The 26,685-nt window shown below is 39.2% G+C and overlaps 1 protein-coding gene across 5 annotated transcripts in view; it reads right to left on the bottom strand.

Annotated features, from left to right (window-relative positions):
* LOC117235345 (protein sickie) overlaps positions 1 to 26,685 on the bottom strand; it is a 147,783-nt gene that overhangs the window by 72,459 nt on the left and 48,639 nt on the right. The window contains exon 1 of one of the 5 annotated variants that reach the window (XM_033497260.1): positions 2,627 to 2,648. The exons of the other annotated variants lie outside the window; for them this stretch is intronic. Coding sequence (XP_033353151.1) covers positions 2,627 to 2,633 — 7 coding nt within the window. The 5' untranslated portion in view covers positions 2,634 to 2,648. Of the gene's footprint in view, positions 1 to 2,626; positions 2,649 to 26,685 lie in introns of those variants that run through there. 5 annotated transcript variants of the gene reach the window in all.

The following is a 26,685-nucleotide window of genomic DNA, read 5'->3' as shown; positions in this document are numbered from 1 at the left end:
CGAAGCAATTAATTATTTGCTCGTAACTCAGAACTTTGGAATCGTTAACTCGGATTCGTCGAACAAATCAATTAGATTATTACTTAGTTATATCTGCAAGTTAGCTTATTTAATTTAATTGCTACTTATTTCCTTTTTGAAATTCTTATCGTCATTCCATTGAATTACTATCTATTTTCTTATTATCTTCGATTATGGTATTCTGGTATTCGCATCACTCAAAATATCAACTTTCCAACTTATCCAGGCCTTCGTGATTTATTACTTTCGCGCGATAATTTCACATTCCATTCTCAGCGATAACACGTGTTTGAAATTAGTTTCGCAAACCGTTTAATTTGATGTATTTTCCAAGTATCCGAGAAGAGCATGTTTACGTAACTAAAGAGCCAACGCGCGGATTCAATCGAGCTCAATTTATAATTTAGAATGGTCGTACGTTTAATTTGCTGCAAGCTCTGAGAACTCGCGTCCACGTTGCGCGTGTAACAAACTCGGACAACGTAGTTTCCTCGCGATGAATCACATTAAGGATCGTGTGGCTTAAATCAATTCCTCTATTTACTTAAGTTAATTCGAGCGCGCCGGTCACACGTTCGATCGGTACTCGTTACGGTAATCTCGACAACCGCGATCGTTCTTCATTGGCACCGGTGCTGACACTGATTCGCCGTAATAACAGAGCCTAATTCCGGCCGGTCGATCAGCTCAATTGTCAAACTACGTACGCGACACAAATCAACTGGATACGAGATAAACGGTTCGTGGCTGAGAATGAAGAAATCTTACGATGTTGCAAGGCTATTTGCGAGGGGCGTCGTTATTAGTTTAACCCTCTATCGATCAGCCATCGTATAACGAGCGCGACCACGCGTAGTCGCATTCATAATCGGATACCATGCGTGCCGGCGAATCGGTGAATCGCATTCTTTCGTTGTGTTGCCATTGGAATTTAAATACGCATGGAGCCAAACAAAAGGAAAGAGCGCAATTAAAACGGGATTTAGGATTCCAATGATTGTATACGTTGATCTCAAACAGGATGAAATAAAGCGGAGAAATGTCAAGGCAGAGGTTTCATTTTATTTCAAATTTCGTATGATGGGTACATTGCATGCTTGGATTTTACTGTTAAGAGATAATCGCCTTAGTCGCGCTTCGCTTTTTAAGGCAACGTAGTTACGTCGCTTACATAAAATTAGCACAGCTTACTTGTCCTTGTCTCTTTCACTTTTTCTATATGTAGCACTTACGTACTGTTCGTGCACGACAACACCCATATTCAATCTACATTTTGATCGTAAGCTACATGAAGATTAGTGTTGCACGATTTGTGTTAGAGATGGCCTCGCTAAACGTATCTAAGCTTACTGGTATAATTAATAATTTAGAATTTTTGCAAAATGCGTGATTCCTCTAAATATCTTCCAATTTCTATACACGTTTTCAGCTTCGTTTCAAACTATAATTACGAATGTATATAATTATAATTGCGTAATGGTACCAATGGAATTTTAAACAATTTCATACAACGTACATAATATATCCATTCGACTACTTCGGCGAGTCATCGTCAATTAAATGATAATACCGAGTAAACTATAAATCAATTGGCTATTGTAAGAGTACGGAGATTTGTATCTCAGCCGGAACTCTTAGCGCCTTACGAAAAGCTTCAGTCACGGGGTGTCGTAATAAATTCGATTTTTTTATTATCAGCGAATCGAGGCATCGCTGACAAAGAAGAGGCAGGGGAAGAGACGAGATAGAGAAGTTAAAACGTGACCAGGCATTAGAGGTTGCCTGTCATGAAAATGATTCATCGGAAGTCGGAGCACGACCGATCGATCCTGCAAGATATTAACGACATTCGCGCGCCCCGAATTCTCAAATATTGACCAGGATATACCAGGACATAGAAACCACCTGCACTATCATGCTCTCCCATGCCAGTACTCTTTTTTCTCTTTATCCCTACTCTATCCAAAGCGCCAGGTGTTTTTCAATCATGCTCGTGTATTATGTATTCCATGTACCAGCGTTTTGAAGGATAGATGTTGAATATTGCAGGTTAGTATTTTATTACCAGGCTGCGGTTGTCCGTGCATTTATGAGAAACATGCAAAAATGCAGAGAATGTATATTTGCGTAATATGAAGAAACGTGTATACACGGCGTGCAAGATAAAGTACGTATTTGTTATAATATTTAAGGAGTAAAGTATATTTCGTATTTCACCGTTATCAAAGGCATGAATTGGCATAAATATGCTCAGCCTGTACATTACGTGCTTCTATGTAGACGAATATTTAACCGGAAACCATGCGAAACTATCGCTGATGTCTTTCAGACTTTACGCGTTTCTAAATTATTTTACGAGTTTAGACAATACTGAAGATATATATAATAATATACGACAGTCGAAAGAGTAAGAAGTTGAAATTAAGGAGCATGGCATCCAGGGACAATAGAATGGGAGGAACCTGGGATGCAAAGGGCTGCGAAATTCCGCAACGTGCGTGCTAAGCAAGACTTGTTGCGCTCTCATGGCAGCGAACGCGTGCGAACTCGTTCTTGTATTTCCTCCAAGCACAGTGCTTCAAACTTCACGTTGTTCTAATTTTACCTCTCATCCCACTTTAAATATACTCGCGGCGGAGACCTACTAAAAAAATGCTTTTCCCCGAGTAGATAAACATTTTCTTATTTACAGAGACACGCTGTCTATTTCGCGTTTCTCGGTTAGAAAACGTGCAAAATAAACGCGGCGAATCTTTAACAATCGTGACGCTGGACAAAACGCCGTAAAAAATCAGACAAAGAGAAGAAAGATATCGCACAGTTTGATAGAACGATCAAATAGCTTACCGAACTCGCACTAAACTGCCATCGTAAATCAAGAATCACGAGTCAAATGTCACGTGCACAGGGGCTCTCACGACGTTTTTACGGTGGCGGCGGTTACACTTTTAACCGAATTTCGTGCGATCGACCGATTATGGACGATGCGTCCTCCCGTGTTCTCGTTCTAACGTAAACTCGCACTTGCATTTCATGCGAATGCGGTACAGCTCCATACTGTTCCACTCTACGCTCTCCTCCCTCCTTTTGTTTCGCTGGTACGCTTCGTGGCGAGAGTGCATCGATGCACGAGGGAGCAACGAGCAGCGGTTGCATTAGTGCGTCTTTAACGGTGTACGAACTCATAAGGGCATTGCATCGAGTCTACGTGGTGTACGAGCGTGTTCTCTGTATGTGTGTTTGTGTGTGTGTGTTGCATATTTGTGTGTGCGAGCGTGTGCCTCGAGCGACCCATGCGTATGCATGCGTATGTAATCGTGTGAATGTACGATTGACAGGCCAAAGCGATTAACTTCAGTGGTGACTCTCTGAGAGACACTGACTTCTCTCTTTTTATCTCTTGCCTCTCGTTTCCTTCTTCTTTCCACTTTCGATACTTTCTACTGAACAGATGTAACCATAAACACGCAGATTACTTATTTTCTCAGAAAGCTCGATAATGCGCGCCCGATGAGAGGAACAATCACTGGGTTTGTAGAATATGTTCGTGGTCTGCCATCGAATCGAACTGCGACGGCTTGTTTGATGAATTACCGCTTTATTTATCACGTAGTTTTCACTCGACTAACTCGATTGGTACGCCAATTTCTAATTGATCTTTCGTATTTTTCTAATATTGATCGTTTCGGGATCTAAGCTCGTTCGGGAAGGACTCGGATGCGATGAACAGATATCTTCTATGTTATTGTTCCTTTCTTACCGACTATCGACAGTTATGCGTCATTCTTACGATAGTTAAACGCGCAGTTCAATTAAAGGAGAGTTAGCGCCAGTTGAGAGTCACTGAGAAGCGTGCGGTGCATGCGATATGTGTACGGAACTCCATTGGCACACCGGAGGATTTGCCGGGAACGGAAGATCAGCGAAGATTAGCGGCAAAACGATTTCTCCACGCTCGTCGAACATGCACTTAGCTCTTCATCAAATTATTATACGTAATTAGACAGTCAGGTCTAAAACAAATACAACGTAACGAATTCGAATCCTTTCATTTCTTGCGTGAAGAGTTAAGCCTGTTACGAAGTTATACGTACGTACGTATAGTTGTTGACAGGGAATTAAAAAAATTTCAATAACATCGTCATACGGTAAAGAGAGAACGTCGTTACGTTAATGCTAAGATTAAAAATTCGGGGAATGTCATCGATACTATTTATTTGATTCTGCTCCGTTCGCATAATTTGATAACGTAACAATTTATCGAATATATTTGATGAAAAATTTCCAAGAACAAATGACGAAAATGATACGATTATTGCGTGATATCGTACACAGCAAATAGAGAAAAAGTAACGGCTAACAAAGGCGTTTTCCATCGCTGCGAGACAAACTGAGTGTAAACGTTCTTAGATTGCCATATGAGACGACTTACTCCCACGTATGTTATAGTTGGAAATATCGGTTTCTGTTTTCTGTTCCCACCTCCGTTATATCGAGTTACGCTTAAGATAAAGCACTACGATTCATTCTTTGATTACACGCTTAAGTGCACAAGGTGAAAGCCTTTAAGAGCAATAATATTACGAATACGTACGGTCATTTAAAGAATAGAAATGATCAACCTTCGTAAGTCTAGGAATCGTGAACTGTTTGAAAGATTATTGACGCGATTCTTTTACAGGACGATACGTTATTACATCGCGAATGTTTCTGCGTCTATACCAAAAACGTAATTCATCTACCTACAGTTGAAATTTCGGGATAACGTAGACTCAACAAAATACGAAAATCGATAACCCGGTAAAATTATACGAACATCAAATTAAACGAGTACGTTTAGTGGTTATCACGATCGTTAACAACATTTGCTCATGAACGACCGTGGAGTATTTTTCAAACCAATCTACCTAACGAACGCTTTGATCGGCAGAGAAGTTTTAATCAATCCGTTATCCTCGCGACAGAGAAATAAAAGTTTATCTGCTTGTAAGCAGAAACGCGAGGTCAAAGGCGGCCTTTGAAGCGAACGGGAGGGAAAAACGTTGGGCAGAGGAGAGCTAAAATGATTAGTTAAGGAGTCGAATTACGGTCAGGCCACCCCGCGTGAGTCTAAGATGGGGATTAGAGCCCTTAGAATTTTCGTTCAGCTTCTACGAGAACCGTACCATCGACCATCTTCGAGATGACTAACCGACCCTTTTCCACGGAAAACTCTATTATCGACTAACCGTCGAATCGAGCACGAAGCTTCTTCTCGTTCTAACGCCTCTTCTGACGTCTGTTTCGACGCGACGCGACGCCTCTCATCTGCTATTTCTGAGCTTTTGTGCGGTTCGTATGGATAACGGTGAGCGAATGCACGAGGGTTCCAGTGCTGCAGCTCGAATCTCAATTAGAAGATTAGATTGTAATTAGTCGCATGTGTCAGTCGATCGTATTACGGTTGCTCGAAAGCGCAGTCATCAATTTCTTTCTCGTTGCACTTCGTTGTCTATTGACATCTCTGATCCACAGAGGAACGACAAGTTGATAGAGAGGATTCACGATGTTTCCAACGTAATCCTGCTACGTTCTTTCGGTCATTATCGGTCCAATTATACTTTTCTAACTATTAAAAAATATTTGTAGTTTGGAGGGAAAGGTCTTATTGCGACGGTTTATTCGAGCAAAATTTTACTCGATGCTCGACCCATTGAACTTTAGCTGCTTGAATTCACTCGCCTGAAAACGAATTCTTGTTACGTGAGAAATAATTGTTCATGAGAAGAATTGGTGAGATTCTATTATACGAACTCCAATTATATAAACCGTTATATCTCCTGACAAGTTGCACGCGTGTATGATTTCTTGTTTCAATTTTATTTTTAAACAACCTCTTGAAACATCATAAATTCTATTTCTTTGCTAAAGTTGGAGCAAGAGATGGAAATATGACAATTGGAGAATCGTAGCAGAGTTAAATTCTAATTTTTAATTTAATTTTTTAATTAACTTATTGAATTAAATTTTAATTCTTCGAATCTTTTCGTTAAAGAGTAGCTGTTAATGAAATTACGAGGCGATCGAGGGATTTTAAGGAAATGGAGGAAGTTCGGATGATAATAGGATTGGCTCGAACCTCGTAAACGCCTTCCTTGGTGATACAAACGATAGGAGTTTCCTCTCGTTTCAATTTTGCTATCGGCTTCACCGATTTCGCGCACGTGTTTTTTTCTCCTTCGGGGAATTCACGCACGTGCGGTCGTCGATACGAATTAGAGTCGGGGATGAGTTCAACAAAGCGGAGCCTCTTCTGTCACGGTCCTGTGGGATCAGCTTAAGACCTGAATATTGTCAGGAGGTAGTTGACTCATAAGACCACCGTGAGTTTTGGTCTCTTTTCTATGTATTTTTTGTTCTTTTCTCCAACATAATGAAATTCTATCATATTATATTATGTTAACGATTTTTAACTTTTTTCCATTTTATATATGACACGTATAAGCTCATTATCAAAATTCTGTGTGACGCATTAAAAATACATTGTATTCGATCATTGTTTTTATTCGACAATTTATGGAAAAAGGTCAGTGCTCCACGCTAGTAGCCAGGTATCGCAATTTTTACAAAATTCTTGCGGCACACCGAATAAAAATCGCGATATTATATCGTTATATTATATTACGGTATCACATTATATCCTACTATATCAACGATGTGTTATGAAAATGTTGATATGAAAAAACATTACGAAGAATCAACGTTTCCGATCTGTTCTTCAACAAATTGAATATTTGCAGATGAATCTGGATGATTCTTGTGGTCGCGACCCCCTTTTAGGGGGTTGCTCCGCAACAAGATCACCAGCGACGATATCCGACGCATATTATATTTTCAATTCCCTTGTGGGCATCGCAACGAAATTGCATTCTGACAACGCTGGAGCACATCGTGAATCGAGTATTTTCTATTCACCGCCAAATCCATTTGCAGCAAGTCTATCGTGTCTTGCGATCTAGACTCTTAATTCGATGGGGAATCGTAGAGGGTGTGATGTTACAAAAATATCATGTCCAATGTGATAAAATCCATATAGCTGCATGGCGTTCTTATCGTGTCGTATTTCATATTTTAATAGAGGATACATTATCGTTAATAACGTACGTGTCATGATAATTCAGACTTTGTAGCAAGGTCTCTAGAATTCGATTAGATGGCCGCATAATTGTCTTCGTCGACCAAATCGAGCTACGAAATCTGTTACTGGCGCTATCGCATTGTTAAACATGGTAATTTTGAAATTTAATAGACGTTCGAGATGAACGATGTTTAAGCATATTTTTCAAAGGATATAAGACTTTCTACTTTCACGTTCGTGATACATGCACACTATCATCTATAGTGTTCCTGGCAATCTACGATTTTATATTCTAGTATTGTAGACATTAGGTGAAACTCGTCCTATTTCATGCAGTTCCAGTCGAAGGATACCCGTTTCTAACCCTTTCACTGTGGATTAAAATGACCATGTGACGTTGTAAAATTGTATTGTAAATGTAAAATTAAAAAAAAAAAGGAGGAAGTTGTTTCATTGTGGATTTTGGATATAATTATTTACCTATTGATTAATACGTATTGTCTATATAATAGATGTTGGGATACAACGATATTGATCTTATACAGATACCTACACAGGCATTTGAACAGGACACTTACACAGGTCATACTCACTACTGTATAGAGAGTGGGGTTCAAAATCTTTTAAGGGACCATGTGTCACTACGTACAGTCAGTCTGAGAGTAACTGGCCAATTGTCAACAATCCATAAGTTCTTCATCTGTACACTTTGTTAATTATACCATATCACTCACTTATGTTTTATATTTATATCGCTCACTTATATTTTAAATACATTTGGTTCTGTAATTCTGTTTAATAAATATCACCTAATATTATTTCAACATAAACACTGTGTCTTCCACAGATTATTTATCTTAGCTTTAAGATTAAATTCTAAGAATAGATTTTAAAATAGAAAATATATCTACAACGATTCATGTATCGTCGTAAGAATTCTAAATCTTATGTTAGTTTAGTTACTGTATTGGTCAAGTCAAGAGTCTTTAATTCGGTGTTCTCTGCACACCTAACGTATTTTTCTAATTTGACAAGAACTCAAGTATTCTCGAAACTGATAAATTTTAGCAAGGTTTCCTAAATTTACTGACCGACACGATATACATTCGCATCATCTAATTTTCCCATAAGTCAGATACGCAACTGTAGGTATACGTTTGCGTGCGATCGAACCGTGTTCGAAAATCAATTCAACCGTGTAAGTGGTGATATAACATCGGCCGTGCATTAAACTCAGCGATCGATTGAACAGGTGCAAAAAGGAGATTCGCTTTAAAAATTGAATCCCATTAATCCGCGCATTCCTTTCTGCTTCGTCGCTCGAACCTATCTCGCGCATGAAAAATTGCGCATATAAATGATGTTGCTTTCCGGTTTGGGTTGGATCTCATCGTGGACGTGATGCTTCATGCCACTGTGAGAAACCGATGGACAGAGGGTATGGTTCTATTCCTGCATGCACGAAATCTAATTTTTCGCACGTTACAGAAATTACGATAGATATTTCCGATACAAATTGATTATGGGATTAGTAGATATTTTCGTGTAAAATTCTCTGATCAGTTCCAGACACGCGAATGGACGATAAATATCTTTGTAAAAAAAAAAAGAAATGTTCATTAAATTACTGCTACCGCAGAAAATAAGGTCGGCATTAAATACAAATACGTATAATTAAACGCGCATAAATGAATAATAAGTATAGCAATTAATATAAACTACCGCGTAATAGTCCGTGATTTTCTCTAATTTCAAGTCTTGTTCCTAGATCTGGCAATTCTTTTTACACGTCCGACCTTGCATATAATAACGAAATTAAATTTTTCTCGCGTCTTTATTTCTCAATTTAGCCCGCAGCACGCGAACCACGAACAAGCTACCATAGAAGTGGTAAATTAAAATTCATTTTAGCCCGAGGAGAGCGTTGTAATATACCTACTTCCGGCGTAGCAGAAGTTTTGTTCATTCAATTTCTGATTATGAGTTGTAAATGTGTCTGTGTACCGCGCGTTTGCACTTTGCCCGAAGCGGAAAACGGAATTTAAAGTATCGTATTCGCACGCGCACGTCTGCAACTTCCATTATAATATCTTTGCGTCGCGATCATTATCGTTTTTCATCTTGTCACATCATTTTCGTGAACCGTTATGTTTTCTTTCCATTTCCTATTATTTTGCTATTGGGAAGCCCCTACCATGCCTTGCATTACTTTTTGTTAGCTCTTACTGCTCTTCTCTCTCGTTACCTCTCCCTTTTCCCTCCATCTTCCAATTTAATTTCGCTTCCTTTGCACCAATCTTTTTTCGTTCAGACTTCATCCTTATTCATTGTTCTCTTATCTTAATTTTCAGCGAGAGGTGACCGCACAATAGCAGTCTTGATCTGGGATTTAATCGCTGCTTATTAAATTTCATTGTCTTGCTTCGAGAAGGATTCTTCCGTCTTTTAAACACTTCTGTGAGTAAACTGTTAAACATTCGAATTATATCGTACATCGATGCACGTATGTTCCTGAGGATATAACAAGATTCGAAGAGAGAAGAACCAGTTGTGTAACGCGTTCCCGAGGTTTAAATTGATTTTCACCCTTGAATTCCACGTCAGAAATCACGGACGAAGATCCAATATCCAGACGAAGAAACATCCCCTAATTTTTTATTTCCACCAACTGATCGCCTTTCACTAGAGTGACGATGAAGGGTAGGGGAAAGCTCCGAAGGAAACAAGATGGAGTTAACGTCGCTAGCAGCTGTTGGTACCCGCGGTGTAAATAAATGGAACTACTCTACGAAAAGTGTACGCTCTTTTGTCCGCGAATTGACAAGTTGCATGTTGCACGAATACACTTGGCCACTGGATCGTTTGTTACAAACCATGGACGAATCACGTAAGAATTATCCAAAGTTCCAATTATTACAATTTTTCCTTTCTTCATACGACGCATCGATGCGTAACGCTTTTACAAACTTTAAACGCTAATTTCTAAAGAAATATATTGAAAATATAATGTAAAATATAAATTATCAGGAAACTTACACGTATTCAGAACGGTATGGCAGGATTTAAAAAAAAAGCTATCCTTCACGAGAAGTATAGTGAAATTTTTATGTATACGTATCCGCAATTTTATATAAAATTCAGACTTTGCACCTCGTTTATATGCGGTGGATCGCATGCTGCATAAATATGCGTAGAAATACGGGCAGAAAAATGCGCATAAAGAAGGCTGGCGTGCGTGTACACTCGATAGCGAAGGATGGTGAAAAAGGCCTGTACCATCCCTTGCATCGTTGCTTAGGTGCAGATTATACGGTTAGGGGAGAGTATCCTGACTACTAACCATATCGGAAATATCGTTCTGTGGATTTTCAAGCCTGTCTTCTACGCTCCCTCAAATTCACCGACGTGCAGGAATAATAGAAGCTCGAGGAAACGCACGGATGAGGGCGGAAATCGAAAAATCCGGATCAAAGCTTAGCGGCGGTCTTTACTCACACCATCGGGATATAATACCTCGTTATCTTGAATAAATATTCTCTTTCTCGAAGGAATATCGTCAATGAATTTAACCACTGAGAAGCGAAATTTAATTAAACAAGATACCGAGAGCAGTGGAATTAAGATTTCGAGATTGCGCGGGACATGAAATTCTAATCGATACGTAGAGATTTCGTACATTTGTGTTTGGTAGATTAATGTTCGATATTTTAATGGACAATACGAATATTAACCGAGTTTCCCTTTAATCAAGAACTTGTGCAACGTACAGTGACAGAAGATATCTTCTGACAACAATCGATATCTTAATAACTGCTATCCTTTCAACTTCCATCTGTATAAGTAAGAGATAGTTTTATGAAATATCTGTAGAGTACAAGTTATTTATTCAACATTTATGTCGGTATCGAGGATCACAGAAATTCCGTGGGATTCTAACATTGACTTGCAAATAAATTTAGCAAACGAATCGGCAGCCCCATTCTGTCGGTCAGCAACGGAGGACGTGGATCATTATCGTCTATTTCTCACTTGAAAAACTCGAGAATCGATAAGTTGGAGAAAAGGAATATCCGGTCTTTGCCGAGGTGAATTGAAAGGAAGCACGAGGAACGAAGGATCGCATTGAAATCAGAAATGAATGTCCAGGATACATCGTTGGGTTCGTAAAAAAGAAAAAAAGAAAGAAAGAAAAATGAAAAAGAAGAAGGAAACGGAAAATATATATCCCATCCTTTGAGAAACCTTCTTTATTTCAAGTTTTATTTTCATCGCAGCGACGCTTCAACTTGGAAGAAAGGAAGTTCACTGATCGGAAAGAGACGTGTACGAAGAATGCAGAAAGAAACGAGTTAGAATGGCAGGATTGAAGAGAACTACGAACAAATCGAGCCTCTTGAAATTGCCGAAGGATAGCAGCAGATCGAAGAAAAAGGCCAAGATGAATTCATCGAATAAAATAAAAGGGATCGACGAAGAAGTTCTGTATTAATAAAGTTGATCTAAACGTTCTAAATTAAAAAGAAACGTAGTTGTATCGCAGTTTAGACGTCGGGCGCCGTTTCCACATTTCGCAACACTCTCCGCTTCGTTTTTCGAATATTTGTGGTGCACATAGCGGCAGGTGCAAGAATTGTTGGTAAAAATAACAAGTGAAATTCTCTGCTTTAGCTGCTAATTAAAGGCTGAATTATAAATGGAGCGATAAACAGGATTGGCCTGCTATCGATCGTTTCCTCAACTCCTCGCTCCCTGGTCGCCTCATAATTTCCAGCGAATTATTCAAATTCTATCGGTGCACCACTCGATTCAGCGTTAATAAAACAACGTCGAAAATCGTATCACGCGTCATGAAACAAAAAATAAAAAAGAAAAGAATAAAAAAGACAGATAGGAAAAGGAAAAAGAATGTACTTTCATCGGTGGAGTGACGTAACACAGCCAGCGATTTTTTTTCCCAAGCACGACGAGCCTCGCCGTCACTCAGCTGTCTCGTTTCACAGTGAAGTTCAGCAAATTGCAATCTCTCCCTTTTTTCCTAGATTCCCTTATTTGTCCTCCCTTTGCTCGCCCACCTCTCTCTCTCCCTCTCTCTTTGAGCTACCCTCCTGGAATCTCCTGCTTTTCAACGATCAACCCCTCTCTTCTCTGTCAGATACACGTGTCGACTGCGTGTCCTTTTCAGAACGTCTTGACGCGTACATGACACGCGCTGTTACGTGCGTTCGCACGTGGGCACAGGTAAGAATAGAGAAGTGCAATGCGATACGGATGAAATACCAATGAACGCCACTCAAGTGGAGGTTCACGCGTCTTTTCAAAGTTCGATCATTCGTCCCACGATACTGACCCAGTTTTACAACTTCGTCCATCTCGGTTGCTCTCTTTTGTTTCTACGATCTTTTCGATTTAAGCGTTTTAGCGAGAACAGCGAAATCTAATGTTACTCTTATGCGATGACAGATCTAATTAAATGTTAATTAATTGGACGTTGTTGGGAAGCATGGAGGAGTTTACCTTACGTGGACGAAAGCAAAATGCAACGACTTTTAATTCATAATGAATTCATTAAAAATATGGTTAAGATGTAACGTTAATTACGGAAACGTGTAGGTAATTTTATAATTGTAAGGGAGGTTTGTAAATACTAAGTTTGTAAATGTAAGAAAAATGTATAAGCATAGAGCAGTAAGGAATAAAAGCGAGTAAAAATTCGTAAAAGGAAAGTACACGTAACGTTGCGAAACAGTCACCTTATTTCGCCTATTGAATCTACAAGTGGTTGGTTGACTATTTGAGTACGGAGCACGACAGTGGTGAATTCAAGAAGAGCAAAGGATATCGGACACAGATTTCCACGTGGAATGCCAGATTAAAGGTAAGAAGGAGTATTTGTTTAAACAACCACAGAGTTTTTTTAGCTGTCACAAAATTATCGATGTTCTATGTGTGAAATAATACGCACTAGAAGATGAGAACGCGAAAGCACTTGTTATTTGAATATCTACAAACTTGCAAGAGCAAATAAAGAGAAATACGTGGTAGGAAAATCGAGGCGTAGACTGACTCTGTACAAGATAGAATAGACGTAGAAAAGGAGAAAGAAAGAAGAAAAAGAACAGCAGAATATTTGTAGTTCAGAAGATAGCGATCGAGAATAGAACGTGAAAGAAGAAAATCACAACAACGACCGTGACAACCAAGAGAAATAAACCTTGGCGCCAGTTTCTATCTTTTCTCGTTCAACGGTGCAGCGGCAGCACCCTTTTTTCCAGGAAAATAAAATCGTGGAACATGGTCAGGAATGCAAACACATTTTTCACTCGAAACATCCCACGCATTGGGAACGCGCGAACCAAATGGCAATTGTTCGTCGAATAGGTATATATTCCACGTGCGACGCAACTCGAGAAGCAAACAGAGAAAAAATCGTAAAAAAAAAATAAATAAACAAATAAACGAAGTTGCGTATGTGACTATTCACAAAAAACGCGCTATATTTTGTCACTCTTGTAAAAACTAGCGAGATGAAAGAAAGTCATACACAGGATGAATATCGGTAGCACTCGCTAATCTAAATTTCTCTTTGACAGAGCGCACGTCGGAGGAAATAAAAGAAAAGACTCGCGCGGACAAAAGCATTCGCAGGGTTAACGCGTTCATCGGTGAGATAAGACGTAAACAAAGGACAAAGAGGGAAGCGTAATCGAAATAAATGGGAAGCATCGGTGAAAGAGGGCTGGACAAAATAAAAGATGCAGCGGAATAAGTCCTACCTTGGAGGTCGGTTCGATGACAAGCACAGCTTTCCTCGTGACTTCGTTCGCGGATAAATCTTACGCAGAACATGTCACCTTCTCGCGCGACCATAAACGACCGTGGGCGACGAACGACTGCGAGGAATTCGATAATGGAAATGCAGCACGACGGCGTCGTTGGCTCCTGGTATAACCAGTAAAACCGTAGACGCTCGAGAGCTACCAGAGGAGCACTGGCAGAAAAAAGCAAGAAAGAGAGAGAGCGAAAGGCCGTGCAAACGACAACATGGAAGAAGCAAGAGAAAGAACGCTACAGGAAAATACAGAGAGAGGGTTCAAAGAGTTCTGGCCCTCGCCCTGCAGTATTTTCTCTATGTGTCTACCTTTTCATCCGTTTCGTCGTAGCCATCCTGGACGACCTGTGTACGTGCTCCGTATATACGTACGCGTTCACGTCGCAGCTTGTGAACCAAGCTTTCCTATTGGCAAACGCCGTGGTTATGAAAATTTAGTAGCACGAAAAAATGTTGCAAATATTCTGTGGCAGGAATGATTTCTTGGCGGATGAAAGAAAGCCACGAGATTGAAGCTTTTTGATGTTCGCCTTTGTAGTTTTATCAGTGGCTGAAGTTTAATATAACTTAACACGGTACGAAATTTTTATTACGCGAAATTATACGAAACTAATTTTCAATAGAAAATAGAATTTTTTCTCGTTCCACTGATAAATGGATTATTAAACGGTACGAGATCTCTCGTGTAGTTTAACAAATTATCAATATAAGTTCAATTTGAGATGGCATCGCTAGTAACATTACCGATGTCGGAGTTTAGGGAACACGTGTTCAGTATCGCGAGAACTATATGGCTACACCGTCGACCGTAAACACAAAATTGAAACGATTTCATTCACGCTCGTAAAATCAAGTTTGTTACCCGGTGAAAGAGGACGCATATCCCAAACTATGACGATATTCGGTTTCGCTGAAAAGGAACTGATTTTTATCACTGACGTATTCGATGTTAAACTTCAAACAGCTGCGAGATTCGCGTCGTATTGTACAAAAATTCATACGTATTTGCTAGACACCTAGATGTTTGTAGGTGTTGGTTTGATCGAACACTCGCACGCGCGCTTTGCATTCAGTGCGTTTGGACAAGTTTCGAGTTTTACGAATTAACCGTCACAGAAATCGTCAGGAAAAACAGCGGAAAATTGTTGAGCTAAAAAGCGAATCAAAATGTCATTTCTATGTACGTCGAAATTTTTGACTATCGATTCGAATACATCAACTCCGAGTCAATTGTCCTGTTCATGGAAAATGTGTAATTTTTTAAAACGAAAAGCTGGAAACCTCTTTTTATGCTGTCAAATAAAACGCAACTCGCCAGCAATAGAAGAAAAACTGTCCCATTCATACTTTACAAAGGGTGAAATTAAAAAATAAAACCGTCTATTGGAGGGCGAGAACATTCTTTTGTAACCATTCCGTGAATACAAAAACACAGCCGTACAAGCAGCGCATTCATCATCGTGGAACATCGTTCGTATTAGAAGAAAGGCCACCATTCGATAACTGATGGTTTAGGCGAACGAGCTTTACCACAAATTCAACGTAACAGTTAACTCAAACACGACTGAAACAAGATATCCATTTATATTATAATCCAATTCAATTCATCCGTTTTATACCTCTACTTTTTCTGCTCGTGTTTCATTTCAATAATAAACTGAACCGTACAATGAAAAATACACGGGACTAATACGAGAGAAACGTTTACGCTTCTTGTCAGATTATTAACGACGTGCTGACAATGGATACGAACTCATATTACGATTCACGAATTTATATCGCAATTTAATCATCTTAGTCTGATCTAATTCAATTCCTTCGTCTCATACCTTTAATTTCTCTATTCGTATTTTATTTAAATAGTAAACTAAACTGTGCAGTGCGAAATGCACGAGAGTAATGCAAGACAAACGTTTATGCTTCACGACGAATTATTAACGATGTGCCGACAACGAATACAAATGTATAGAGAAGTAACACATTGTGCACGTCTCACCTTTTGTCTCTCGAATCCGAACAAAGAGCTAAAAGAAAATGTTTGTGCCTTGTGCTTGCTTCCCTATCATCCCGGTACCCTGTACGCCGCAAAGTAAGAAACTCGCGTTTAGTTAATTCGCGTGTCAACGCGATCCGCCCCGACGTCAAACTGATTTTTATTTCCGACGTTTCATTTGCCCTCGAACCCTCTGCGACAGTCCTGATTCGTGGCGCATCTTTTCGAGGATGCGATAAATGCACGCGGGATTGCGCACTGGTTCGAGGGGTGAACCGGCGAGAATCGCGACGGTGTTACACAAATGCACACAGACCGCGGTCGTTCGCGTGCAAGCGTAAAATCTATACACAAACGTATCGGTAGGTACACGGCTGAATATGAGCCACGTATTAAAGGAAACGGGCGTGTGGAAAGATGCGTGTTGCTATGCGCTGAAAAATCTATACAACGTCAACGTTATTCGCCAAGGGTTGGCTTCGAGGTTTCACCGATACTTTTCTTCTGTCGCGAATAGCTGGTTCACGTAGATTTGTTCAACCGTCGATATAAAAATTTATTGTGCCTTTAAACCATTCGAGCCAGGTTTGTTTAACAATGCACGCAGCGTTATAATAATACAGACTATAGTATACTTAAGCTTTAATAAATTTGTTATTTAAAAATATAAATTAATCGTAATCTTCAAATTTAGAGCTATGCACTTGGTAGGTTTCAATGGCGTCAGGAAAATTTAGTTGTGCAGCAATTTTCTTGAAATTTGCCTTAAAACGTATGTGCTGTCTCGTTAGTCTCGTAAAAGTTGAACGAAATAAGTTGTATTATTTTAGAAGAAGATTTTGTATAATTTTAATATAAAAATTGTTACTACTTCGTATTAATTCCTCTTTATCTTTTCTTTTTTATTATCAACCACTGCGAGTCTTTCTTTACGTCAGATTTAATATAATAACTGAATGCTGCACTGCACAATTATAGGATTCGCGAAGTGAAACTGGCGCACGCGCGTATTGTCGATCAAGGTAGCACTCGTTATAACGCGCACGCAGCTTTCCTCGTATAATGTATAGGATTTTTTTACGAATGAGAGCACGTATTTCCAGGAGAAAAGCGGGTGCGCCGTCAATACAGTTTGTGTCTTTAGAAAGTCGCTCGTATTCCCTCTTGGTGACACTCCAGCTTCGGCCACGCACCTGAGCACCAACTTCGTGCGATACGTGTTCGTACAGGGATGGGATGGATGGGAAAGGTTAAGGGCCGCGAAAGCAGGGGGCTCGAAATTGTCGAGGGTAAAAGTCGCGGCGAATCTACACCATAGAAGACACTGAGATCTTCCGAGCTTTTCGTCGAAACAAAGAGAGTAGACGTGCCGACGAGGCGCGAACTCGTTTCATACACTTTCGTATCCTTGCTTTTTGCTTCTTTGACGCGGCAGCGAGCACCAATCCGCCTGAGTGTTGGCCAAATATTACTTATATGATTATTTTGAATAATTTCTCAAGAATCAGAAGTGATTGGTTAATTTTACTTACATAAATATCATTCTATTTGAAATATGTTCGTTTTTGCTTTCTATTATACGTAACAATTAACAAGTAGACTTGAACCTTTCGAACGATATTTCTTTTTGGCACGACCAGATTACGAATTTGTAAGCAACGATCCAATTTGACGATTCAACGAAACTTTAAAAATCGCATATCGATTCAGCGAAGCGATTTTATTTTTTTCAATTGATATTCGACGATACGGGTTCATCGAACATACCTTGTCAAGATTTCGCTTCGATAAAAAATGAAAGAGTCTGTTTGCATAACAAACGACCCGCAGGAGGCCAACGTGCCGATTATTGCAGGGGCTGTTAGCAAAGGGAGCGAAACCCGCGTCAGCAAGATTCGTACACACGTCGCCACCCAGAAATTTTCGCGCTTATTCAGATAAAAATAGTGAATGTCAAAATAAAAAATATTCTTGCCATATATTTACTAAATTATTATTTTCTCAATTATCATTTTTATATTACGTCATTTACACATATCCTTCTAACAAAATTATGTATTACAGCGTAGGTGGAGTAGTCGGAATATTTGCACACTGCGTTATAATTCGACGTTTCTTCGATCAAATTCGAAGTACCGGTTCGCAACGGTAAACGCGAAAAGGTTTTATTAAACGAACTGCGCTTAATTCAATATTTGCCGTATCATTGATAATAATTTCGATAATAATAATCTTCGAACTATTATATTTCTCTCAATCATCTTCTTATTTTGATAAATAAAAACGATTTGTAATGTTCGAAGAAGGTATTTAACGTCAGATTGAGATAAGAAATCACGCATACCGATAAAACGTTTCCTATCTTTTGTTCAAATAGTAAAGATATTTTTTATTCTTAGGAAAATATAATTGCGTGGAAAATGACCGACAGAACGTAGCAGGATTTGTTTAAGATTAAGTGACTGGACATAAAATATACCGACAAAAGCTGTACGTTGTTCCAACAGAAGATGGAAAAAGGTTGCTAACAAATTTTTAGCATAGCGCATTCTCGGGATACGTTCGGGGAAATAAAGACTTGCCCGGAACAGCGGTGCTAGCGCTATTCAACCTACAACACATACCACTTCATTTTTCATCCGCCTCGTCCGTCTATCTTCTCTCTAATAGAGATCCTGGTATAATACATTATGGTTGGTTTCATCTCGTATTGTGCTTCTACTGTCTATTCACTGCATACGTGCTTGAATCCACGTTCTATACGTTCGACGTTTGCGATAATACGAACATGGAATTACGCGATTTACGAGCAACCGCGTACAGATAACGAGGTAGAAGTAAATTGAAGGCGCCAAGTGCTGCGAGGTTAACAATGCGGTTAATTATGATAGTGATGTATTTCATTATCGAATGGTTAACGTTGTGTGGTCAGTGCGTAAACTAAATTTCCTCGAGGATCAATGGGAACTATCTAACCAGTAATTTAATAACAAACTAACATTTAACTATGTAACTGTAATTCTGTAAGAGTAATTACTGTACAATGAGGGTGTAATTAAAAATACTGTCACAAAGGAAATACTGATTGTTTTGTTCAAATATTTAATAATTACATATAACTTCTATTCGATACGGAAAACATTGATTATTTTGTTATTCGAACTATCGAACAACTACGCATATTTTCTAATCAATAGCGTGAGCGAAGAATGAAATTAGCGTCGAAACCAAATTTTGTTATAAATGCAATGTGTATTCGTTAAGTATCACGAGCATGACTCGATATCGCAAGGAAAGTGATCAAAAGACTATCCAAGTATCGTTACTTTTACGTAAAATCTGAGTAATTAAGGGTGTCTACGCGTATACTCTTTCTGTTTCCTATCTTCTGTCTCCTGCTCTGTTCTATTTCTCCTAGCTTCTTTGTCTTTTATCAAAGAAGTCAAACGCGGTTACCTTTATGCTCTGTACGCTATTTAACGAGCTCTGATAAAAATGAGATATATATGCAATTACGAGCTTATCCGACGAGAGACTAAAATAAATTATACATTCCCTTAGAAGCAAACGAATTCAATGGTAACCTAGATTACTATAAATATGCTGACGAGGAGCGTATGTTGCGTGCATAATCTAATGAAAGCAACAATAGAAATAATAGAAATGCACAGTCGATATCGAGTGCACCGCTATGCTTTTGTTTGCATAGACGACATTAACGGTGCTCCTCCATATTGATAAGAAATCATGAGACGAATTGCTGCATGGTGCAAAAAGATCCATGCAGTGGCCAGTAAACGATTACAGTTGTTTAGGTGGACTTATTGTTAACGATAAAAGTGTACCCTTAGCGCGCAAGAAGCAACGATTAACCTCGTAATATTCTATGAAAAATCGCGATAATCTACTGTAAGGCTGCATACGTGCAAAAATGACCAAGTGAAAGGATAGCTTGAAGGAAGTAATGCATCTATATGCGCGTACAGCGCGTGATTAAATAAGCGTCACGGTTGTAGGAAGAACCGTATAAACCCTGGCAACGAAGGTAGTAAGTACCCGGATAGTTAGCATGATAGTTAGGATAGTATCTCCCATGATACTCTAGGTAGTCTAGCAAGTTGTATAGGTACAAGTTCATATATGTATATATATACACAGACCGGTCCACCTATCTTTATCGCCGGGAATATCTCGCCTGTAATATTAAAAATGTAATATAATATGTAATATAATGTAATATACTTAATGCAGCGTAATATTAAAAATATTACAAAATCTTCAAGCTACAAGCTTTTATAGAGAACGTCGAGCTGCATCCACTAACGTATTAAAAAATATGTGATTTCATTTCAACATGTACCTGAAACATTTTTTAATATCATCAAAGACAAACGAGATATTCCAGGTGATAAAGTTAGGTAGACTACCTCGTATATTTATACAATGGCTACACAAAATATTCCCACCATCGTTGTATTTATTACAGCGTTTATAAGTTAGTTAATTAGGTCCAAGTAGAATTAAATTTCGTATCATTTAGCAGTATCTTCGTATGGCTACAAAAATTTGATACTACGAACACGAAGTGTACAGAACGTGATAAAAAAAAAACGCTTCATTGGAAAATAAGGAAGCATGTCAATTTTTTTACAGACATTGCACGCGAGATAAAAATTGTATATTTAGCAGAGACGTTTCAGCAATTGCTGACATTAAGTATATATTTAAGTAATGTATTTTTAGCTTTTTACTTTGATTATGTTTTCCGGTTTTCCGTTACCAACAGATGGAGATAGAGGAATACGAACTGTTCCTGGTTTTACAGAATGACTCAAAACGAATAAATAACGAGCGCTAAACTGTGAAAAAGCTTGTACTTATAATTAGCACAGTTTCTTCGGGTCTGCGATCTTTCTCCTTTCTCTCTTCGCTTAGGAAGCGAATGATTCTTGCCCTTCTTGTTTCTAACGAGTAAGTTGTTTTGTGCTTCCCGGGACACCGTACGGTACGTACGCACGCAGTGATAACACAGAGCAAGACTTTGCAAATGTAATTTAAAGATCTGTACTACTCGGTACGAGATCGTCTCGAAATTTCCCATCAATTTTAACGAAGATCAGCTGCTACTAAATAGTTTTTCATTAAGAAAGAACGAATCGCAGAGACATTAAATTTAAAGCAAAGTAGATTATAAAGTTAATTATAAACAGACTATAAAGTTACATCTAACAAGTGAAAGACGCTTTCATGTGCGTGGGTGCAAGTAGCGTGTCACGAACGTCAAGGACAACTGCAGATTTTTATCACGACCAACCCTTTCACGAGTTACGAGACTCTCTTGCACGTCGTAACAAAAGAATATTTGACGTAGCGAGTTAGAAGGATAATTAAATCTTCTCGGTTCATCACCACATTTAACAATCACAAAGGATTCTGTTGAAAAAAGAACTTGGCCATGAACCTGGCATCGTTTCATCCCCTCGGCCAGAGCGGCGTTATCGAGGGGCAATTTTCAAAAACCTGTGCGCTGAGCCGGTGCACTACACGAGTAGGTATAGTATTTTTAACTCGGTCGAACGCGAGCAAGGGAGATGAAACAGAGAAAGAAAGATTTAAGGGTCTTAGAGCATCTAGTCAGTGGTTCTCTACGTAAACGACGTTTACTAGCGCAAAGTGAGCCATATGACAAATATTTCCCTCTCTCCAAGTGCACTCGCGTATTGCCTCTAACGGGGTACGCAATTTAGCGTGCAGCGCCAAGAGCGGCAAGGCAATAAAAAATGAAACTGAGAAAGAAGGAAAGAGCAAACAGACCTCTACGCGAACAAGCAATCTTCTGACTGCAGTATACGTCGTTAGAGTGATTTACTAGAATGAAAAAATCGTCTGGTGGGTAGAAACGAGGGTGAAATAATTATCCAGTAAAATTGTACTATTAAATCGCGATTCAAAAGGGGAATGTTTTCAGCTAATATTTTTATCAAATATCTCTCAAGATCAGTGGGAATGAAACAGAATTTCGTTCCATAAACCATCCCGTGTCAAACCATTTTGACAAATTTCACGGCAAGTGGATCGAGATCCCTTTAAATGTTGTGAGAGCCACTGATTTCTCGGGTGCTTCGGGGTTAAAGACCGGGTGCAGGTCTTACGTGTGCTTCGCGACTTCAATTTTCTCTCGTTGTCTTTCTCGGTGCCTCTCTCCCGTTTCCTTTCTCTTCCTTCGTTTACCGTCCCTCATCGTATCCTTCTTCGTTTTGAACCCTCTCTATATCCCTTCGTCTCTATGTTCCTCTCTGTCTAGCAAAAGACGATACGAAAGAGACAGCCGATATCGACACTGACGAACACGAGACCGTTTTTCTTTTTTCACTTCGTTCTCTGTCGCGGTCCAAGATGTCTCTTTGGGAGATTCCTACAGGATTACAAGGCTTATGCTAAGCTCGTACCCAACGAGGGATTCGTTTGCCGGCAAAAACGATTTACTCTATGTAATTCCACTGTAATTGAAACAAATATCTACGAGCATGCATGCTCTTGTTCAGTCTGTTTGATTTTCGCACGTTTATTTTCATCTAGTTTTATTCATTCGAACGTGGCACTACAATATTATGCATATTACCCATTGTATTCATCGTGCTTCTTCTCTTGATTCTTCTTATCAAAAAGTTCGTATAAAAAATTAAATCAAAGGATAAAACGATGAGAACCTCGAAACCTATTCGATCTGATCCTTTTATAGCGGATAGGCACTTCCTGTTCGCGTTAAGCAACGCTGTTTAATGATAGTACTACAATTATTCGAGTGTTCCAGCTGTTGACAAATGCAGATGCTTTCGCTTTTTTTTTCTTTTCCGCCTGAGCATCCTTATCGAATTCCTGAGGAATTAGCTGTCGCAAGATGAGATCACATCATGCCGGAAAAACGTGCAATGCCCTTGACTCTTTTTTTCGTTCGATGTACATATTTTACGTGGGAATAAGATAAATTAGATGACTTTAAGCTGATTTAATTTACTTCGTTTCGGCGAGAAAACATTTGCTCTTCTTACTTCAGTGTAGATTCTGTTTATAGTAGATTTCTTAGGGGATTCAAAGTAAGCTTGATCAATAAGCTTGCCTGTGCGATAGCATTTCATTTCTGGACCTCTGGTAATCCTTCGTAATACCTTCGCTAATTGAAGTAAATACCACACTGCGCACGAATTTGATACATATGTACATGTGCTTCCAAGCAAGTAATCTTATGTACCCATAAGCGTATACACATGTGGGTGAATATACGTACATAAGCTCATTTATTATGTAAGTTTCCGCCAATAAAGCATTATATCAGCAGGTTCATGAAGCGTACGTCAAGTTTGAAGTAGCAGAATTATTTACATAAATATGCTGATCTCGGAATTAAAAATGTTCATGGGTTTTAACGTTGACAGTGAAAATTCACTATTTAATTAGAAGCCATCGATTTCAATAATTTTCATATCTTTATAATAGAACTCTGTAACACCAGCAAAGCAACGAACGACTAACGAGAAAGTTACGACACGGTATTTTAATATCTCTTATGTTGCTTATTCCTGAGGGGTGCTAAATTATTTTAGCCAAAACAACAAAAATCGAGAGTACTTTTTTCGTACGAAAAGGGAGTAGCAGCTGCAACTTTGTACCCTCGGCTCGGAGAGATAGACGAGAGTTACAAAAGATGTTGGTGGGGTTCCAGTAGTCGGATACAGAACAGCCATAAAATTTATCGAGCTTTCGGGGTGGCGGGAGTTAAGCTGTCACTGCACGCGACTGCGCCGCCGAACGCCCGCTTTATGAAAACGATGATTTCTGGGGAAAGATTTCCCGAAGGGGCCGTGCAGGATAATTCGGTTCTAATTCAAGCGGACTGTTCGCGCCACTGAATCGATTTGCAATCACATTCAAATATCAAATAAAAGTATTCATTCGCCTACAAATTCCTCCATATTCGTTGAATCGATATTTTTTTTTTTTTTTAAGAAGGGTCTATTAAGGATTACAATAATTACGTATTGGATAAAAAATTGTGAAACGTAAAACATTTCTGTTAATATATAAGTACTACTTTTTGAATATTCCAATGTCTATCTTGTTATTTGAATACTCTTTTCAGCAGAAACGTATTCCGTTTTTGTATACATGGAATAGTAGTGAGAGCAATACAAGAATATGCAATCTGACCGTCAATTCGAGCAGCTTCAAACCGATGGAAGTGTGTTGTTGAAAGTTATCGAAATGTTTTTATTAACTCTCTCCGGTTGCCAGCTGAATAGCACTTGACAAAGCGTATCTACCATTTTCTTCGTTGGAGAACTTCTCTTGGCAACCGATTTTTACTGTTCCGCCCGTTGAATGAACTAACAGAGTTTCAAGGGCCATAAGTTTTTATTATACATCTACTCTACACATACTTATTTAGGTTTAATTCATGCGTCGCGTAAAATATTCCTGACCGTGTAATTTCTCGGTATACTCACGATCAGATAGAAACACCACAATTAACATTTCCATCAACGAGGAAGATGGAATTAACAATTCCTGTTTCGTGATTGATAGAAATGAAACGAAACGAGACAAATTAAAGCTAGATATACCGCAATTAAGCAACCTAACCGTAATCTAAGGCAAACAACGATAACGGTGAAAACAGCACGATACATCGTCGAAAGAAAACACAAACCCTAAATCTAAAATCTCTCTAGGAAATCTACTCTTCCTGTACGTAAGCGATACATCTCCTACATTCCAGAAATTGTCTTATCAAGGGAGAACGCTCTAGAACCCATCTAAAACAGCATAAATCAAAACCATGACCTAGACGTGTAGAGCCTGTCGCCTAGACCGTCTACTCTACCGCTTGCTGGATGAACGATGGAAAGGAAAGAATAAAAGCGACGAAGGGCTCCTAAAATAATATCGTAAACCACGAACGACGGCACGTCTTGTCTACGCACGTACGCACGCTTATGCGTGCTCGTACATATATTATGAACACGTTATAGGACGTGGAAGTCTATTTCGAACCGAAAGACATTCTGTATCCAGCCGCTCGCAACACGCTGGCTTTGATACAGCCACGATATATATGAGAGAACTGCATCCCCTTCAAACTTACCAGCGATCCTCAACCGTGTAAACAACTGGGGTAAGCAAACTTATATATCCACGAAGAAAGCAATTCGCGTTTAGAAAACGTTTTGTATTCGAAATTTGTTTTCCATTGTGCGACGGACGTGATTCGATTTCTATCGAAGAGGTAAATTTCTTTGTATCAATTTGCATTGTACATTAAGCGGAATATGTTTTATTCATAAACGCATTTGTCGACTACAGAGCATTGTGTAACGAGATAAGATGTTATGCAAACTAAACGCAGAACAAGTTAATAATTGACAGGTTTAATTCAGGTGTCAGGACCATTGTAGTCGACTGTAGTCATTTTCATAAATTTGTGCCTCGCTCGAGAAACAAATTAATTCTACCTCATGGAAGAAATTTATTTCTCGTTTGGCCATTACGATGAATATATTTACGCTCGTACGAATAACATATTCTTCTACGTATCGTATCAAGCGAAATTATTACTCGTACATCATTAAAACGTCTTTCTCTCCCTTCCTTTGTATAATTTAAATATTTAATCGTTGAGAATATTTTGCTATCATTGTTGGATTTAAAAGAATTAGAATCTATTCAAATTCGGTCCCTTCTAATCTTAAGACCACGAAGATTTCTATCTAACGAATCGAGTCTCTCGTTTCGCAGAGTAATATTTCGCATATTATAGAAGACCTGTACCAGTCGTGTCATTTTTCACGCTAAACAGGGTGACTATTCCCGTAGGTTGAGGACCACTGTAAATCGGCGTGCACATCTGCCCGTGGCCGCCCTGGAAACGTGGGAGTTGAGAGTAAAGTATAAACTATGGGGTGCCACCCCATCTCGTAGCGGGCTACCTACCTCCTCTCGGCCACCATAGATGTAGGTAATATCATCGTCTATACAAGTTACCCGCCATAATACGTACGTGTGCAAGCGCGTACACACGCGTACTCGCTATCAGTCGTACTTGTCGACTGGACCTAACGGAGTTTCGCGATGTGTATGTATACGTGTTAGTACGATGAGAACACGCTATTCGAGCCACGAGCGTACGAAATAGGGTGACCGAGGTATATACACGCATACACATGCTACAACAAATACTAACACAGTTAGAAACTGGTGCAGATACGGCGCACTTTTGTTCAACACGGTTAGCTACACTTGCACGAAATAGAACGACTGATATGCGTGCATGTAACCACGATAGAGGGGGCAATACCGTATGTGTATGTACAACAGAGGGAAATGTGTATGAGTGTATGGGGGTGAAAAGGAAAGAGAGAGAGAGAGAGAGAGAGAGAGAAGTCGACGTTCGTACAAGAGAGCTCATATATTTAAAAGGGACACAGGGTCGCGTACCCCATGGAAGCCAGTTTCCATGGTGGTCCAGATCTCTCGTGGCAGCCAGAAATGCGCAAAGGGTTGCTAAAAGCCATTCACAGGACTAATGGCTAATGGGGTGTCCTTAACACGGTACCGAATCTACTGTACCGCTTGCCACCCTCCACGAACCTTTGTGTCTTTAAGAATAAATTCCACGTGTTACCTCGAGATCTTAAGAAATTCGTTCATTTGAAGCGCGTTTAATAAACG

This window comes from Bombus vosnesenskii, unplaced genomic scaffold (assembly GCF_011952255.1).
Source record: "Bombus vosnesenskii isolate JDL3184/JDL3185 unplaced genomic scaffold, Bvos_JDL3184-5_v1.1 scf7180000013316, whole genome shotgun sequence".
Taxonomy (NCBI): domain Eukaryota; kingdom Metazoa; phylum Arthropoda; class Insecta; order Hymenoptera; family Apidae; genus Bombus; species Bombus vosnesenskii.
This window is presented reverse-complemented; position numbering and strand designations above follow the sequence as displayed.